The sequence below is a fragment of the Tachypleus tridentatus genome, chromosome 7 (genome assembly GCF_004210375.1).
Source record: "Tachypleus tridentatus isolate NWPU-2018 chromosome 7, ASM421037v1, whole genome shotgun sequence".
Lineage (NCBI taxonomy): Eukaryota > Metazoa > Arthropoda > Merostomata > Xiphosura > Limulidae > Tachypleus > Tachypleus tridentatus.
In genome coordinates, this window is record NC_134831.1 from 97161582 (window position 1) to 97179088 (window position 17507).

General features: G+C 36.4%; 1 protein-coding gene across 1 annotated transcript in view; it reads right to left on the reverse strand.

Annotated features, from left to right (window-relative positions):
- Window positions 1-3340: 3340 nt before the first annotated feature.
- The window catches only part of LOC143257734 (uncharacterized), an 81821-nt gene continuing 67654 nt past the window's right edge, over window positions 3341-17507 (reverse strand). Inside the window, exons 4-5 of the mRNA XM_076516767.1 lie at window positions 5082-5297; window positions 3341-4125 (exon numbers count right to left, since the gene is read on the reverse strand). Of these exons, the coding sequence (XP_076372882.1) occupies window positions 5210-5297 (88 nt within the window). The 3' untranslated portion in view covers window positions 3341-4125; window positions 5082-5209. The remainder of the gene's footprint in view (window positions 4126-5081; window positions 5298-17507) is intronic.

Consider the following 17507-nt stretch of genomic DNA (forward strand, 5'->3'; position numbering starts at 1 on the left):
TTTATCAGACAGTGTAGAGCAGATGTTTGTAGATTTGTGTATCATTAGTCCTTACAATTTATCAGACAGTGTAGAGCAGATGTTTGTAGATTGGTGTATTATTAGTCTTTACAATTTATCAGACAGTGTAGAGCAGACGTTTGTAGATTGGTGTATCATTAGTCCTTACAATTTATCAGACAGTGTAGATCAGATGTTTGTAGATTGGTGTATCATTAGTCCTTACAATTTATCAGACAGTGTAGAGCAGATGTTTGTAGACTGATGTATTATTAGTCCTTACAATTTATCAGACAGTCTAGAGCAGATGTTTGTAATATTGGTGTATCATTAGTCCTTACAATTTATCAGACAGTGTAGAGCAGATGTTTGTAGACTGATGTATTACTAGTCCTTACAATTTATCAGAGAGTGTAAAGCATTTGTTTGTAGAGTGATGTATCATTAGTCCTTACAATTTATGAGACAGTGTAGAGCAGATGTTTGTAGATTTGTGTATCATTAGTCCTTACAATTTATCAGACAGTGTAGAGCAGATGTTTGTAGACTGATGTATTATTAGTCCTTACAATTTATCAGACAGTGTAGAGCAGATGTTTGTAATATTGATGTATCATTAGTCCTTACAATTTATCAGACAGTGTAGAGCAGATGTTTGTAGATTGGTGTATCATTAGTCCTTACAATTTATCAGACAGTGTAGAGCAGATGTTTGTAGATTGGTGTATCATTAGTCCTTACAATTTATCAGACAGTGTAGAGCAGATGTTTGTAGATTGGTGTATCATTAGTCCTTACAATTTATCAGACAGTGTAGAGCAGATGTTTGTAGATTGGTGTATCATTAGTCCTTACAATTTATCAGACAGTGTAGAGCAGATGTTTGTAGATTGATGTATCATTAGTCCTTACAATTTATCAGACAGTGTAGAGCAGATGTTTGTAATTGGTGTATCATTAGTCCTTACAATTTATCAGACAGTGTAGAGGAGATGTTTGTTGATTGGTGTATTAGTCCTTACAATTTATCAGACAGTGTAGAGCAGACGTTTGTAGATTGGTGTATTATTAGTCCTTACAATATATCAGACAGTGTAGAGCAGATGTTTGTAATATTGGTGTATTATTAGTCCTTACAATTTATCAGACAGTGTAGAGCAGATGTTTGTAGATTGGTGTATTATTAGTCCTTACAATTTTCAGACAGTGTAGAGCAGATGTTTGTAATATTGGTGTATCATTAGTCCTTACAATTTATCAGACAGTGTAGAGCAGATGTTTGTAGACTGATGTATTATTAGTTCTTACAATTTATCAGACAGTGTAGAGCAGATGTTTGTAATATTGGTTTATCATTAGTCCTTACAATTTATCAGACAGTGTAGAGCAGATGTTTGTAGACTGATGTATTATTAGTCCTTACAATTTATCAGACAGTGTAGAGCAGATGTTTGTAATATTGATGTATCATTAGTCCTTACAATTTATCAGACAGTGTAGAGCAGATGTTTGTAGATTGGTGTATCATTAGTCCTTACAATTTATCAGACAGTGTAGAGCAGATGTTTGTAGATTGGTGTATCATTAGTCCTTACAATTTATCAGACAGTGTAGAGCAGATGTTTGTAGATTGGTGTATCATTAGTCCTTACAATTTATCAGACAGTGTAGAGCAGATGTTTGTAATATTGGTGTATCATTAGTCCTTACAATTTATCAGTAGTGTAGAGGAGATGTTTGTAATATTGGTGTATCATTAGTCCTTACAATTTATCAGACAGTGTAGAGCAGATGTTTGTAGACTGATGTATTATTAGTCCTTACAAATTATCAGACAGTGTAGAGCAGATGTTTGTAATATTGGTGTATCATTAGTCCTTACAATTTATCAGACAGTGTAGAGCAGATATTTGTAGACTGATGTATTATTAGTCCTTACAATTTTGAGACAGTGTAGAGCAGATGTTTGTAATATTGGTGTATCATTAGTCCTTACAATTTATCAGACAGTGTAGAGCAGATGTTTGTAGACTGATGTATTATTAGTTCTTACAATTTATCAGACAGTGTAGAGCAGATGTTTGTAGATTTGTGTATCATTAGTCCTTACAATTTATCAGACAGTGTAGAGCAAATGTTTGTAGATTGGTGTATTATTAGTCTTTACAATTTATCAGACAGTGTAGAGCAGACGTTTGTAGATTGGTGTATCATTAGTCCTTACAATTTATCAGACAGTGTAGATCAGATGTTTATTAGATTGGTGTATCATTAGTCCTTACAATTTATCAGACAGTGTAGAGCAGATGTTTGTAGATTGGTGTATTATTAGTCCTTACAATTTATCAGACAGTGTAGAGCAGATGTTTGTAGATTGATGTATCATTAGTCCTTACAATTTATCAGACAGTGTAGAGCAGATGTTTGTAGATTTGTGTATCATTAGTCCTTACAATTTATCAGACAGTGTAGAGCAGATGTTTGTAGATTGGTGTATTATTAGTCCTTACAATTTATCAGACAGTGTAGAGCAGATGTTTGTAGATTGATGTATTATTAGTCCTTACAATTTATCAGACAGTGTAGAGCAGATGTTTGTAGATTGGTGTATCATTAGTCCTTACAATTTATCAGACAGTGTAGAGCAGATGTTTGTAGATTGATGTATTATTAGTCCTTACAATTTATCAGACAGTGTAGAGCAGATGTTTGTAGATTGATGTATTACTAGTCCTTACAATTTATCAGACAGTGTAGAGCAGGTGTTTGTAGACTGATGTATTACTAGTCCTTATAATTTATCAGACAGTGTAGAGCAGATGTTTGTAATATTGGTACTATTTCATTTTCTCTTTTCAGTGTTTATTCTTAACAAACCAGCAGTTTGTGTTTTACTTTATAAGCTATTGCAACTCCTCAGAAGTGTTTTCTGTCTTTGCTTGAATAACATAATTATGCGGTTTTAGTATATTTAACTAATCTGTTGAATGTTTTATATTCAGTAATTTGTTCGTCAATCTTCCTGCAAATTTAATTGATGGGAATTTCAGGTAGATATCCCAAAGTTTGAACTGGTGGAGGAAAGGCATTTAGTAAACAACATCCGTTGCCATATGTTGGGTTCCTCATTACCAACGAATAGTGTGATGGATGGTCACACTGTCTACTGTCCTGAAGAGGGAAAGGATGCTCAGCAACAGGAGTCAATCTGGTGATCTGATAAACAGATCAAGTGCTCTATCCACCAGGACCTTTTTAATGGAATTAAAATGATTCTAAACCTAAACCATGAAATAAGTTAAACCACTTGCCAGTAATGAGAAACTTGATTTATAGCACTCTTTATTTGAATGCCCTTTTTGGGCTTTAATACATAATTATAATAATAATGAAGCAAATGGAGGTGTTGCTATGGAAAGCATCCTTTACCAACAATGTTATTAGTCTATCAAAATATAACTGGGGAAATAAGAGAAAACAATGGTAACAGAATTAAACACAAGAAATTCTAGAGAGTCTTTAAAGTTTGGAAATCAGTAGTATAAGTAAATTATTTATATTGGGTCATTTTTGGATGTTGGTGGTTAATCTGAAAGTAAACAGCTGGATGAATTCCTTGTGTTCATTTAATAACAACTGGAGTATGCAGTATTACAAATAATTATTTACTCTGACAATGAGAGCCACTGTTCATGATGGATAGACTTATAGATACATATCTCCATTTATTCAATACAATCATTAAAGAGTTAAAAACTGTATTCCTAGATGTACTCTACTACAGTTAACTCACAAACTGCTATATTGAACAAAATAAACAAGAGAAACCTTATATAAGGCTAACAATAATGCAGTGAACACAAGTTTTATAAAACGTTACTTGTAAGAGTTCAATTAGTTAGTTACATTCTTATTTATTGCTGTCAAGATTTTGTGAAGCAGTCACTCTAAAAATGTGACTTCATAGTTTCTGAGTGACTGAAGATTTGGATATTCTTGGTAACAGACTGGAAACTTGTGAATTCTATTTACAAGTTGTGAGGACCCTAGTGGTAACAGACAGGGCCCATTTGGTCCAGGAAATATATCAGGTGTTTGTTCAGAACATGTACCGGATACCTCCACCTGGAATTACAGGGTAATTCAGACTCATCTCAAAATGGTGTAAACAATGAAATGAAAGAACCAACAAACTATTATAAAATAAACACATGTTAGTCATGTCTATTTATAAAACACATAATAAGCGTTTCAGTATGATTTATATTTAACAATTAGTCATAAACAAAAATAACACATCTCTAAAAACCTACAATAAAACAGCCATTTTTTGAAAGCCAAAACAAAACACATTAAAATTAAAAAATGAAACAAAATACTACTTCGTGTGTGAGACTAGTGAATTGGAGGTTAAGACTAATAGACGGTGTATCCCCACCACAATGTGGGTTCTACTTCTTAAGTCACCTCCAAAACCTAGGACACATTTTATAATCCCACATTGTTGTACCCTAAAATCTTTTTATAAAAATGCAGCATATATATAAAATAATCAATAGGAAAAGAGTTAAACAACTCAGAAACTGGTAATCCTGTACAAAATTCATGTTGTTTGTGAATGCTTCTCACAGTTTTGAGGCTAGCAAAACCAAACTTGCAGTTACAGTCAAAGTGACCAGGGATCTATACAGCATATACCTACTACCTTTATTTTTTTAGGGGTACCAGGGTTGGCTAAAATGTGCCCAGAAGGTCACCTGGATATGTTGGGTGTCAGATCTTGTGTTACTTGCCCCCCCCCTTTACAGATCCTGAGAATGCTGTTAATTATCATGTGTTCATTCTCCATAAACATGATTATTTATTCTACATAATTCTTGATTAATCAGAATAATTCACTGAAATGAAAATTCTAGTTGTAAACCTGTGAATATTTTTTAAGTCATTATCTAAAAAAATTTACATCTCTGACACATTCAATCAATTATACATCCAGTTTCTACCTTCCAATTTCATGCAATAAATATAAACAGTTACAGATAACACAGTACTAAATAACCAAGATATGACGATTACCAGACCTGAAATAACTCACACAGTTGTATGGTACCATACTCAAGGTACGACTCAATATTTTTTTGTTTCCTCAGAATTGTATTCTTCACTGATAAATGAGGTTTTGGTTGAAAACAGAAATCAGTTGTGAAAATCAATCCTTTCTAGAAGCTTCATGGGGCTTAATCAGCCCTGCTGTAGTAATACGTGCTTCAGTAATAAAGTTGATGAATATGATGAACCTAAAGGGAAAATAAAAAACATAATTGTAATTAACACCCAATCAAGTCTTTTGACAACTAGCAATAACTCACTTTTAGTTGCAACAATTTCTTTAGTAATTACATTGGAAAATTTTAAGAATTAAAAAACTTTGGAGAAAGTTTGTGATTCATAATAATCATTCAATTCTTTAACTTTTACTAAAGAATAAAAATAAAGGTTTTTATCTCTTTACTTAAAGAGAGTAATCAAATGTATTGAAAACCCCACAACTTTCAAAACCAACAAGAAACAGAACATCTTGTAAACATTCACATTTACAGCCAATAAAGAAAACTGGACTAAAATGGAAAATATAGAAAGATCAACCACATTTTGGGATTTGAAAGAAACAACAATGGAAAAGCATCATCTAATTATTTACAGTTATATTCCAAGTGTTGTGAACGTTTCTTAAGGCACAGAGGATCTTAAGTTCCAGTCAAATATGCCATCTTAAAAGACAAAAGAGTAACAAATTTGTGTACAAGACACAAGAGGCCCAAGTACAGAAATGATGCAAACCTGAAATGGTAACCATGATGGTTAATTACCCAAAACTATTTTTCAATGTCTCTTTGCATAAGAGTAGCATGATACTTCCATATATACATTTATAGCCAATAAACAAATTTCACTTTGAATACAATAAAATTAAACTGCTTTGTAAATATGAGATCGTTGTGTGAAGGTAAGTTTTACAACTGTAAAATACATAACCATTACAGTCCTTTCTCAGGAAGAATATAAGTACAGCAGGATTGTTAATCAATGCAGAGTAAACAAAAAGAACTAACACTGAAAATGGGAGTTTTCAATCATATCCCTAGCCACCCATAGTAACACACATATCCAGAAAGCGAATGCTAATACAAGGAAAGAGAATCTTCTGACCCTATAAACAACTGCATTGAAGCTAACCATTCATATTCCCTGGTACTTCTAATATAGTAAATAAGGTTTTAAAGTTAGCAAAAAATTACAAGCTTAAGCCTACAGTCTTCCAGCCCTATCTTCATATCAGTGGCTCTTTTCATAAGAAAAGTTTCCAAAGAAACTGAACTCACAGCAATCTTATTCAACCACATACTTCTTGAGCCTTCTAGATGCAGATACAACAGACCTTTCTGCTTCTGGTCTGCTTTAAATTAATCTTGGAAGCTAATGTTCTTTAGACAACAAAGTTTATCATAATATGATTTTGCAGTCCTTCACTGAAGCTTGTTATGACTGAGACTGTAGTGTCACACAACAATGCCATCAGAAAATAGTGCCATTAAAAATGAAGTAATTGCAACAGAATTATTGTTATTATAAAGTACAATAAACAATAACTAAGTGTGAATTGAAAATACATCTTTCCATAACTGTAACTAACACTGGTAGGAAAACTATCAAAATCACTATAAATGGTTAAGCTGTCCACTGCAAGTAATAGTGTCTATTTCTGGACAAGAGAAATATCACTCATATTACCTAATTTTTACTTTTTCACAGTTGGATGGTTTGTTGATTAATTTAGTGTTTTATGGCACAAGGCAGCTTGGCTATCTGCACCAAATATCTGGTAAAAAAGGTAAAAGTAAATTCAGTAAAATTCATGAAAGGAAATTAAGGTGAAACAAAAGTGTTAAAAAAAGAAGCATAAAACCAATATTTACATCTAGTTTACAACGTCAAGAGAAAAACTACAGTAATTCAAGTTGCAAAGGACTTTCTGTAGCATGACTGTAATAATCATAACTCGCCAGGAAGACTAACAGGTAAGTATAAAAACCACAGTCAGTCACCTGAAGTTGGCCTTTCCAGTCCTGGTTTTGAGTTATTTAATGTTATGGTCAGTTTCTAATTTCAAATTGAACTAGATGAACTGTGATTTTTAAAAGGAAGCCACATTAAAAAGGTGTAAAGTATAAATTCAAAAAGCTAAGTGGCATTAAAAAGATTAATGGCTTTTAAAAAACTATAAACATCACCAAGGTGGACAGTGTCACTATCATCAATAACACTGTCTGACGCTATGGACAAACCTTGGGACAGAACATGCTTAAAATGGTGCTGTCGTGAATCATAACAATGACAAGAAAGTAAAATGTGGCTTATTGTGATCTGAGTGTTACACAAACTAAACACCAGTGCAACAGTTCCAGATAAAAGAAAACTATGAGTTGAAAAACTGTGACCAATGCGCAGTCTAGTCAGAACAACTTCCTCTTTCTGATCATTACAGTAACAAGATGGACAAAGTCCAATATAGGGTTTTATTTGGAAAAGCTTGTTTTTGCGTTGCTCACTTCAAGTCGATTGCCAGCTGGCATGGAGCTGAACCTTGAATATAGGACCATAGTTCATGTATGGGACAGGCACAGAAGTGATTGTGTCAGAGCAGATAGACTTAGCTGCAGTGTGAGAGAGCTCATTCCTGCGAATACTAATGTAGCCCAATATCCAGAAGATCTGGATAGAAGTAGATGTTAAAGAGAAATGGGCCAGTCAGTTTTGAATATCAGTGAGAATAGGGTGTGAACCAACATAAAGCAATTCCAGGGCCAGTAGAAAACTAAGCAAGTCAGTATAAATCGTGCAGTTTGAGTACTGCTTAGCTTCCATGTGATCCAGGGCAAGAGCAATGGCATACAGTTCAGCAGTGAACACAGAAACTGTAGAGGGGATTCTGTGTGCAACCACCGAACCACAACAAAGCATGGCAGAACCCACACAGTCACCTGATTTCAAACCATCTGTATAAATAGGAATGTAAGAATGGTTTAAAAGATGTTCAGCAAATAGCAGACAATATTTCCAATCAGGAGTGTATACCTTTCTCAGATGAGTTAAAGATAGGTCACAATTGGGGACTATTAGAAGCCATGGTGGGATGGGCTGACCAGTGGATACAGCAATGGTAGCCATCCAATAACAGACACAATTCATCCAACTGCGCCTGGATACAAAGGTCAAAAGGAGCAATGGCAGATCATCTTGTCTGAAAAAGAATGGCCCACCAAGGAAGGAAAATACAACCCCAGGAGGGATGCTTTGGTAAGGAACGAAGTTTCAAAGCATATAGTCATTTGCAATGACAGTTGCAAATGGCAGAGGTGCAAAGATGGTTCATGAGACTCTATGTATAAGCTCTGAACTGGGGAAGTGCAGAAAGCATAAAACCCAATCTGCTCTCCAAGTGGTGGAAGAGAGGACACAGAGGATGTTCAGTGCTCTTCTACATTTGACCCATAGCTGCTTGATGTGTGGTATATAAAGGTTAGCTTACATTCAAAGGTAAGCCCCAAGAACTTAGTCTCAGAGACCACAGGCAGCACAACTTCACCGATATGGAGTTCAGGATCAGGGTAAAAACTCTGTTGATGGCAAAAGTGCATGCAAACGATTATAGAGAGAGAGAAGGTAAAGCTATGTGCTGTGGTTCACTTCAGTAAACAATTGATGGCATTCTGTAGCTGCCGCTCAACATACCTCATGTTCGACGACTGACAGGAAAGTCATCGACATAGAGCTCTTTTGCAACAGTAAGACGAAATTGTTCAGTGATGGCATTAATTTTTATACTGAAAAGTGTGACACTCAGAATACAGCCTTGAAAGACTCCAAATTCCTGTAGAAAAAAAGAGAAAAGTGTCGAACCCACACAAATTCGGAATCTTCCTTCCATTAAAAAATGTTTAATAAAAATGGGCAAATGACCATTAACCCATATATATGAAGGTCTTGCAAGATGCCATACCTCCATATTATGTCATAATCCTTCTCAATGTCAAAGAATATTGAGACAAGATGTTGTCATTTGAGAAAGGCTTCTCTGATTGATGTTTCAAGTCGAATCAGGTGGTCCATGGTGGAGCGCTGTCATCGGAACCCACACTGGATGGGCAAGAGGAGGTTGTTTCATTTGAGGAACCAAACAAGATGAGCATTAACCATCCTCTCTAAGGTCTCACAGAGACAGCTCGTCAAAGCAATTGGATGATAGTTTGAAGGAATCTTGGGATCCTTCCAAGCCTTGGAGAAAGGCAGGACAACAACCTGGCACCAGGCATCAGAAAAAACATTCTCCTGCCAGATCCTGATAAAAACAACCAAGAGGATAGCAAGAAAAGCTGGAGATAGATGGCACAGCATCTCATAGTGTATATCATCAGGTCCAAACAATGTACTGCCAGAAATGATGAAGGGCTAGTTTGAGCTCCACCATTGTAAAGGGACAATTATAGTCATAGAGACAATCAGCTCGAAAGGAAAGAGGTGATTGCTCTGCCCAAGTCTTGATGGCTAAGAAGGTGGAAGAAGAAGCAGAAGTGCTAGATACGAGACAAGAGCTTTCACCTAGAGTATCGTTAATGCTTTGGGTATCAGTTGCTTCCTGGCCATCAGAGAGCAAGATCGAGAGGGGGACAGAGTGATATTGCCCACTGACCTTTTGAATCTTGTACCAAATTACCCTGGAACTGGTGGTAGAAGATATGCTGGTTGTGAAATTAATCCAAGATTCCTTCTGGCTTTGATGTATTACCCATCAAGCATGTGCACAGGCCCACTGGAAAGTGATGTGATTCAAGAGTGTGGAACATCTATGGAAAGTATCCCAGGCTTGTTTTTGAGCCTTCCATGCCATGTAGCTGGCAGGATTCCACCATGGATGAGAATATACTGGAAAACGTGTTGAGGTTTTAGGAATACATTGAGCAGCTGCTTGTATAATACGGTCAGTTACTGCTGCCACACAGTGATCTACTGATGGCTTACAGACAATGACTAAATCAAGTTCAGCGAGAGTAGTGAAAGCGGACCAGTTTACCTAATCCAGCTTCCACCGGGGCACATGGGTTGGATGGCATCGACCACGTCCAGCCTCTCTGAAGATTATAGGAAAATAATCACTGCCTCGTGGATTATTGTCAACCCTGCATGAAAAATGGGAAAATAATGAAGGGGAACAAATTGAGAGATCAAGAGCAGTAAAGGACTGACTAGGCACATGGAAATATGTTGAAAAACCAGTATTGAAAAGAGAAAAGTTGTGATCAGAGGGCATATGCTCTACAGAGCAACTTCTCCTATCAATATCAGCACTTCCCCAGAGGGGATGATGTCCATTAAAGTCCCCCAGGATTAAAAAGGGAGATGGCAACTGCTCAACGAGAGCATCAAGGTCTAATTGATCATATGTCTCTCCAGATGACAAGGAGAGAGAACAAACAGTGATGGTATGACCCAAGGAAACATGAATAGCTACAGCCTACAAGAGGTGCATTGAGTGGCAAAGACAGGTTAGACACATGCTGCTCAAACAACAGTGCCACCCCTCCATGCACTCGTCCATCACACAGCCTATAATTTCTGTATAAAGAAAACTGCTGAAAGGTGACTGTATCAGCAGGCTTCAGAAATGTTTCCTGTAAGGAAAGACAAACAGGATGGTAGAAAGCAATCAGTGTTTTGATGTCATCTGGATTAGAACATAAATCTCGACAGTTCCATTGTATCAGGGTGGCCATTTTTATTTACATGTAATAAATTGGGTGGGGAACCCTTCTGTTTACAACCACACCTTTTGTCCTTATTTGAGGGAGGTCTATCGACCTTCATGGATCCTGCCCTGGGTCTATTGGGCAGGTCTTTGTTGTTGGAAGGGAATTCCAGAGACTGAGGACATGAACAAATGATTGTTTTGCATCTTGGGGTAAGAGAGGAAGATGGATCCAAGGAAATGCCTGTACCTGGAAGCAAAGGATGTATATAAGTACAGAGATAGGTGTTGAAGTTGGTTCATCAACTTTTATAACCATGGAGGTCAAAAGACTTTTCATTTGTTTGGAGAACGATTCTTTAGGAGGCACAGCGAGATCTGTCTGCACTCCCACAGTAGTTGTGGAACGAAGTACAACTGCATACGCCCAAGATGGGGTGGTAGACAGCAATTTTCGAGCCTCAGGATAGGTAATGTTATGAATCTCTTTCTCTTTCAACCAGTTAGGGCAAGAACAAAAGTGGGAAGGGTGAGAGCCATTGCAACTGATGCAATGAGAGTCCATTTCAGACTCATAGACATTGTGGTCCTTGCCACTGCAATGAGTACATTTCAAGGAACCATGACATGACGTCTTTGAGTGACCAAACCGTTGATACTAGAAACATCGGAGAAGGTTTGGAATGTATAACCATATTCTACAATTAAGATATCCTGCCTTGATGGTGGCAAGCAGACATGGTGACGTAAATGTCAGAATGAGGACATTTGGTTGACACCATACTTCCAATCTTTGCGAGTGGAGATAAGCATCACTATAGAAACTCCTTGGGTGAAAAACCAGTGAGAATCTCTGACTCTGGGATGGCCTTTAAATCCCTCTCAACAATAACTCCTTGTGATGAATTCAAAGTAGCATGAGGTGTAACCTCAATAGGTATATCCCCAACAGCCTTTGAATGCAAGAGGAGTTCACTGTGTTGAGATGTGGATGTTTCCACCAACATTGAAGCTTTTGTACTGACTTTGGAGAGCCAGCAAGTCCCTCTAGTCCCTTCTGAATGAAAAATGGAGACATTTGAGTGGAATATAAATGAGGTACTACAGGTGGTATGGATGGTGAGGATTGCTGCTCAGAATCTTCAAAATGTGGTCATTTACCTATAGACTGTTTTTCACTATCTTATTAAGATTTTAAATTGGAGTATCCATAATAAAGTGAAATTTCGGTGTCCACTGACCCCACCTACCATGGAGCCCTATGAGGGGACACACTACAATGTCAAACAAGGACACTAAAGCAACGTCAGGGTTTCGTGAGCACTATACCCAAACACCAGCATCAGATATAATGTCCACAACACCTGGTGAGAACATCCAACTTGGTTGACCCTAGCCCGAGTGGACCAGCCGAGTAACCCAAGGGGGGCCACCCAAAGTCCACCCGTCTACAGGAATTCAAGGCCAAAGTGGTGTGTTAGGGTTGGACCCCTCAACCAGCAGGATCCTTTTCTCCTCTTCACGGGTTGCCAAGCACAGCAAACACATGGATGGATGTTTAGATCCCAGAGGAGGTAAACTGAAAGAACAGAACCTCCCTGGGAGGTCCACTCACCACAAACAGGAATCCACACTGAGGGGTTCACAGTGGGATGCTTAATCAAATTGCAAGGAACTTACTACAAACTTTCTAAATACTATCTAGTTTCTTATATTAGAAAAATCAATATAATTTAAGACTTGATAATTTTTTAATTTCTGAAACTTACAAACTTTGTGACAGTTTCAAAAAAAAGAACATTAAAAATATTTCCTCTTAAAACCTGCTTTATGAAAAAGTTTTGTGTTGCAAATACAATGTTTTGAAGTTGCTGGATATTTATAAATAATTATTTTGATACTTTACTGGAACCACTGACTTCTGGTCTACTGGTAACCTAGGACCTCACCTTTCAAAGCAGCACTACTATTATATTGAATATGATAGACTTAACAATGTAATAAAAAACAAAACTAGCTTGTTTCACCTGGATAGTTTACCTTGCTTACAATAACACTCTCTAAAGCTAACCATACCTACATAATAACTTAAGACAGATATACCATTAGGAACAGAAAAATAAAAACACAACTACAAACAGTTCTCAGATCTATGGTTTATTTCTAAGTTTTGTAATCTTTGGATTGAAACCTTCTGTTCACAAAGAATGTGTTACTGCCAAAGCCACTAATTTACTCTGTAATGAAATGTTAGAATCTCTTCAATCCATTCCTTTTACTTATTTTCAAAGGCAGCCACATGCTGTGACATCATATAAGGATGGTGATGCAGGCTTGTAGTAATAGAACCACTCATAGAGAAGGAAAACAACTTGAGAAACAAAGCATGGATCACTAGATTTCCAAAGGATGGGAAAAAAATTATGGCAAATCTATACATCTCTTTTATGGGGTCCATGGGGTTTTTCAGTACTGAAAGTTGATACATTTTTGTTTCCACTTCCTTTGGGAAGTACATAATTTAAATGTTACTTAAAGCTAAAATATCAGTTATAAATGTTATTTCAGTAAAGTGTTATGAAAATAACGTTACGTTTCTAACATTAACATTCAGATTTGAGGTGCAGAGTGTATTCACACATGTAAAGTATATGTCATTCATAATAGGGATTTCTCCTTATTAAAAGGAATATAATTATAATGTGGCTATCTACATTTACAAAACTCAATTGAAGCTGGAACCTAAGATCTCTAGTACTAATCAAGAATATTGTTACAGTTAATTTAAAAACATTGAGACATAAAAATCTGGATGTCCCAACTATGCATTTAAAGTAGATTATATGGAAAACTCAATACGTGATATGTGATGTTCACAGAAAAATAGTTTGTAATCAAATCCAGGACCTTCCAAGTGCATAAGTTGTTGTCTCAGGTTACCATATATGGATGTATTATGCATTAGGGGTGACAGAGTATTAAGTGATGAGAAAGATAATGAAAGAAGGCACACCAGAGCTTTACAGAAGTTAAGACTCCACTAAGAAAAAGTATAAAATTATGTACAAAAGAAGTTAATATTTTCCTAAATTGAAAATGTATTTCCATTGACACTTACCTCAGCTGTTCCTCAACCTTGACTTTACCTATCTAACATTGGTCTTGTGGGTTCCAGTCTTCATACCCCATTTAAATGGTCTTGGTATTGCAACACTCAACACACCCTCTGTCCTTGTACTGTGTATAAGTACCTCACTCAGATAATGTAATAACGATTTTGAGACTTACATCATCCCAGTCACTAGCACCAGCTCTCAGTGGGGAGGAAGGGTGGGAGAGAATTAGTAGAAGTGTTATATTTTCAGTTTAGGAAAACACTAATTTCCAAAACATATTTATCACCCATTGACACTATAGCTAGAATTCAACACTTAAAAGGATCTGATTAGGGCATGATCTCAAACAGAAACCACTTTCATAAATCAAGAACTTACCAAGATAAGGATAGTACACAAATGGGGGGACCACACAAAATCCAAGTATGCTCTTCACACAGAACCTAAGTCCTGTATCAAGGGTGGAATAGTACACGAGTAATCATTACAGGACAGCCCCAACTAGAGAGCCGATGCTACAGAACTCAGGATTGGAATTAAGGGGTCTTAGCCCCTATATCACACAATGGTGGCTAGAGTAATTGGACCACAACATTATATATACACATATACTTTTGATTGATCTCAACCTGCAGCCATAAAGTGATGCACTTCAAACCACAAGGATCACGATAAGAACAAAAACAACACCAAAGCAGACAAAGTTTCTCTTCCACCTGAAGAAGTCTGAAAGGCAACATCTCAGACTTGGAATGACAGGATTGTATATGCCTTACTCAACCAAAGGAACAGAACTCATCTTAACTGGAATTATGAACATTCATCCTCACTCCCAAACCAAGTGTGAAAGGAGCATTCTATCTGCTCTCTAGATTAGGCAGAGGTCATGAAACGTTGTGATCAATCAAGGACCTAGGATGGGACCACTTGGAATTATGAAGAGATAATACATCTCCTTCCATGAACAATACACTAAATTTACATTGATCAAAAAGAAGGGTCATGTACACCTAAACTGGATAGCTTAGCATAAAATCTGAACCAGAACTACAAGTAAGCCCTCATGAAGACTAGTGCCTCTCCTACCAACATGTGGGGAAAACATCCAGGGACCCAGGTAAGAGGGCCCCTAAGTTTATCATCTTCTCCAACAGTGAAGGAAAAGCCTCTGTTCACCACTCTAGTGACTGGAAACTAGGTGTGGTAAGCACTTCCTATCTCTTCTAATAGAATCTGGGGGATAATGCAGAATGGGGAGCCCTGAGGAACAGTGCAACAGGTCAACCAAGTTCCCTAAATTTTTAAAAGCAAACCAATCCCAATTTATTCAATAAAATGATCAGCAGGGATGGGCAAGATACCCTCTAGCTTTACTCATTATAGTATACAAGTGCAGGTCCAGTAAATTATGGTAATACCATCTGGTAAGTGCCTACAGTGTCTTATGTAGCATTTCATTTCTACAGAGCCTGTAGAAAACTAGTAGGAAGTACAGAGAAATTTGGTTGTTAGTGCAGAATTGGATTGAAAAACAAAGCACATCTGTCTGGGCAAAAGTCACCACAGAGTAGGATGCAGTGGGAGAAAGGTAAGGGAACCTGTAAAGTAAAGAGACATTTCTTCTTATGATCTAGCAGATGTGAAAATGGTGACAGGTGTAGTCAAACACCAAGAAGAAATTGCCATATCATGCAAAGAATGTGAAAGAAAAGTATTGGGAGAAGTCCATATACCAGCTTGTAAGATGTCTTCCAGCAGGTAATTGAAACAGGTAGTGAAGACATAGATGAGTAAGAAGATATGTGGCTCTCAGAAGATTCCTCACCTATGAAGAAAGCCCAGAATGACCAACACTGATATTTGTGAATTCACTTTAAGTAATTGAGAAAAATATCTGAAAAATGAAGGATTCCAAATAATATAGAGTCGAGTACAATTACTTTAAAAGGAGATAATGTGAACCACTTAATGCTTCAGGACTATAACAGGACAACAACAAATAACACTATGTAACACAAATTTTGTTCCTGGATAGTATGTGTTATTTCTTAATTGGTTATGATGTAAAAGTACAGCAAATGGCGATTATTCCATTCAAACTTTGCTTTTGTGACCTGGATAATGGAATTTAGAAATTAACCTATTTTCTATGTAAAAATGGACAAATTTGCACATTTTCATTTACATAAGGTCTGAATAAAACAACATATGAATCAAGATTTACATGTATTTATACTAAAGTTATACAGAAATGAACAAAAATGTTTACAAGTGAGTAGTTTTTGAAGATTTACAACTGTAATGTAAATCATTTTCACGTATCAGCCCCCAAATATAGTCTCCCATCATGTTTTCGTTATACACTCCCAGGTCACAAAAGCAAAGTTTGAAGAGAAAAATAGGTCTCTTTCATTTACTTTAGACATAAACAATTGGGAAATAATACTTTATGTCCAGGAACAAGAAAAAGTAAACATTTTGTTACATAGTGTATCAATGTTTGATTGGTTGCAGATGTAAGGAATAACTTGCAAAAGAATTGTTGAAAGGATTTATTCAATTCCTAGGCTACTAGAAACTGAGAAAGAAAAGACTTATCATGGTATAGCAGGACCAAAGTGGATAAAAAGTTCATTACAGATAAAATACAAACAACTCCAAACTACAACATCATCATACTAGTAGCAACAAGAATTCTCATTATGGGAAAAGTGACACATGGTACGTGAGGTTAAAGGCTCAAAAGATAAAGCATGCAATACTATAGTAGTGTCCGAGTTAAAGAACTGAAGAGAGTATTTGGAAAGGATTTTAAACAATTGTAAAAGGGTGGATAGTACAGAGGAATAAAAATGTTTCAGATTTTTAAAATAATGAGAAGTAGTTAATAAAGCTGCTTTATTAAAATGACAGGAGACAAATCTGTATCCAAGTCAAAAATTTGGTTAAAAAAAAAAGATATGGCAGACATTTTTAGGTGAAATGGGTTCAAACTCCTCATAAGGCACACGCTAGGCAACTTCAGAAGGTAAACCCTGATGAGTTCGATAAAGTATGTTTGTAAAATGTTGGATCAAAGTTTCTTCCACAAGGAGAAACAGGTAGACTCACTGGAAGATGTTGAAGAAGAAATCACAGTTAGACTGGCCAATCTAGAGATAGTAACAGCTATGAAGCAGAGAACTGAATCATAGCCAGAACTCTGAAGAACAGATTATTTGTGGAAAGGCAATGAGGTGTAATCCTATCTAATCTTGAATTAATGCAGTTATTGTCAAAGACCAAGGATGAGGTACTGGGAACCAAAATTGCTGGTAGTTGTGATTGAAAGAGTAGCAAATGCACCAATCATCAGAGACCTGAATTGGGAGCAAATTCATCAGAAAACCTCACAATGGAGAATCTATTTAGCTGGGAGAATGTTCCAAGGCTTAGACAAGTAATCTATGAAATTCATCATCCCAGGAAAATGGCAAGCCAAGAAAATGAAATAATTGGCAAGAGCCCCATAGAAAAATAACCAAATTTCTAAAACAAAGGTCCTAAGAACAAGTACCTCCATGACAGGAAATTTAAAACACCACTTT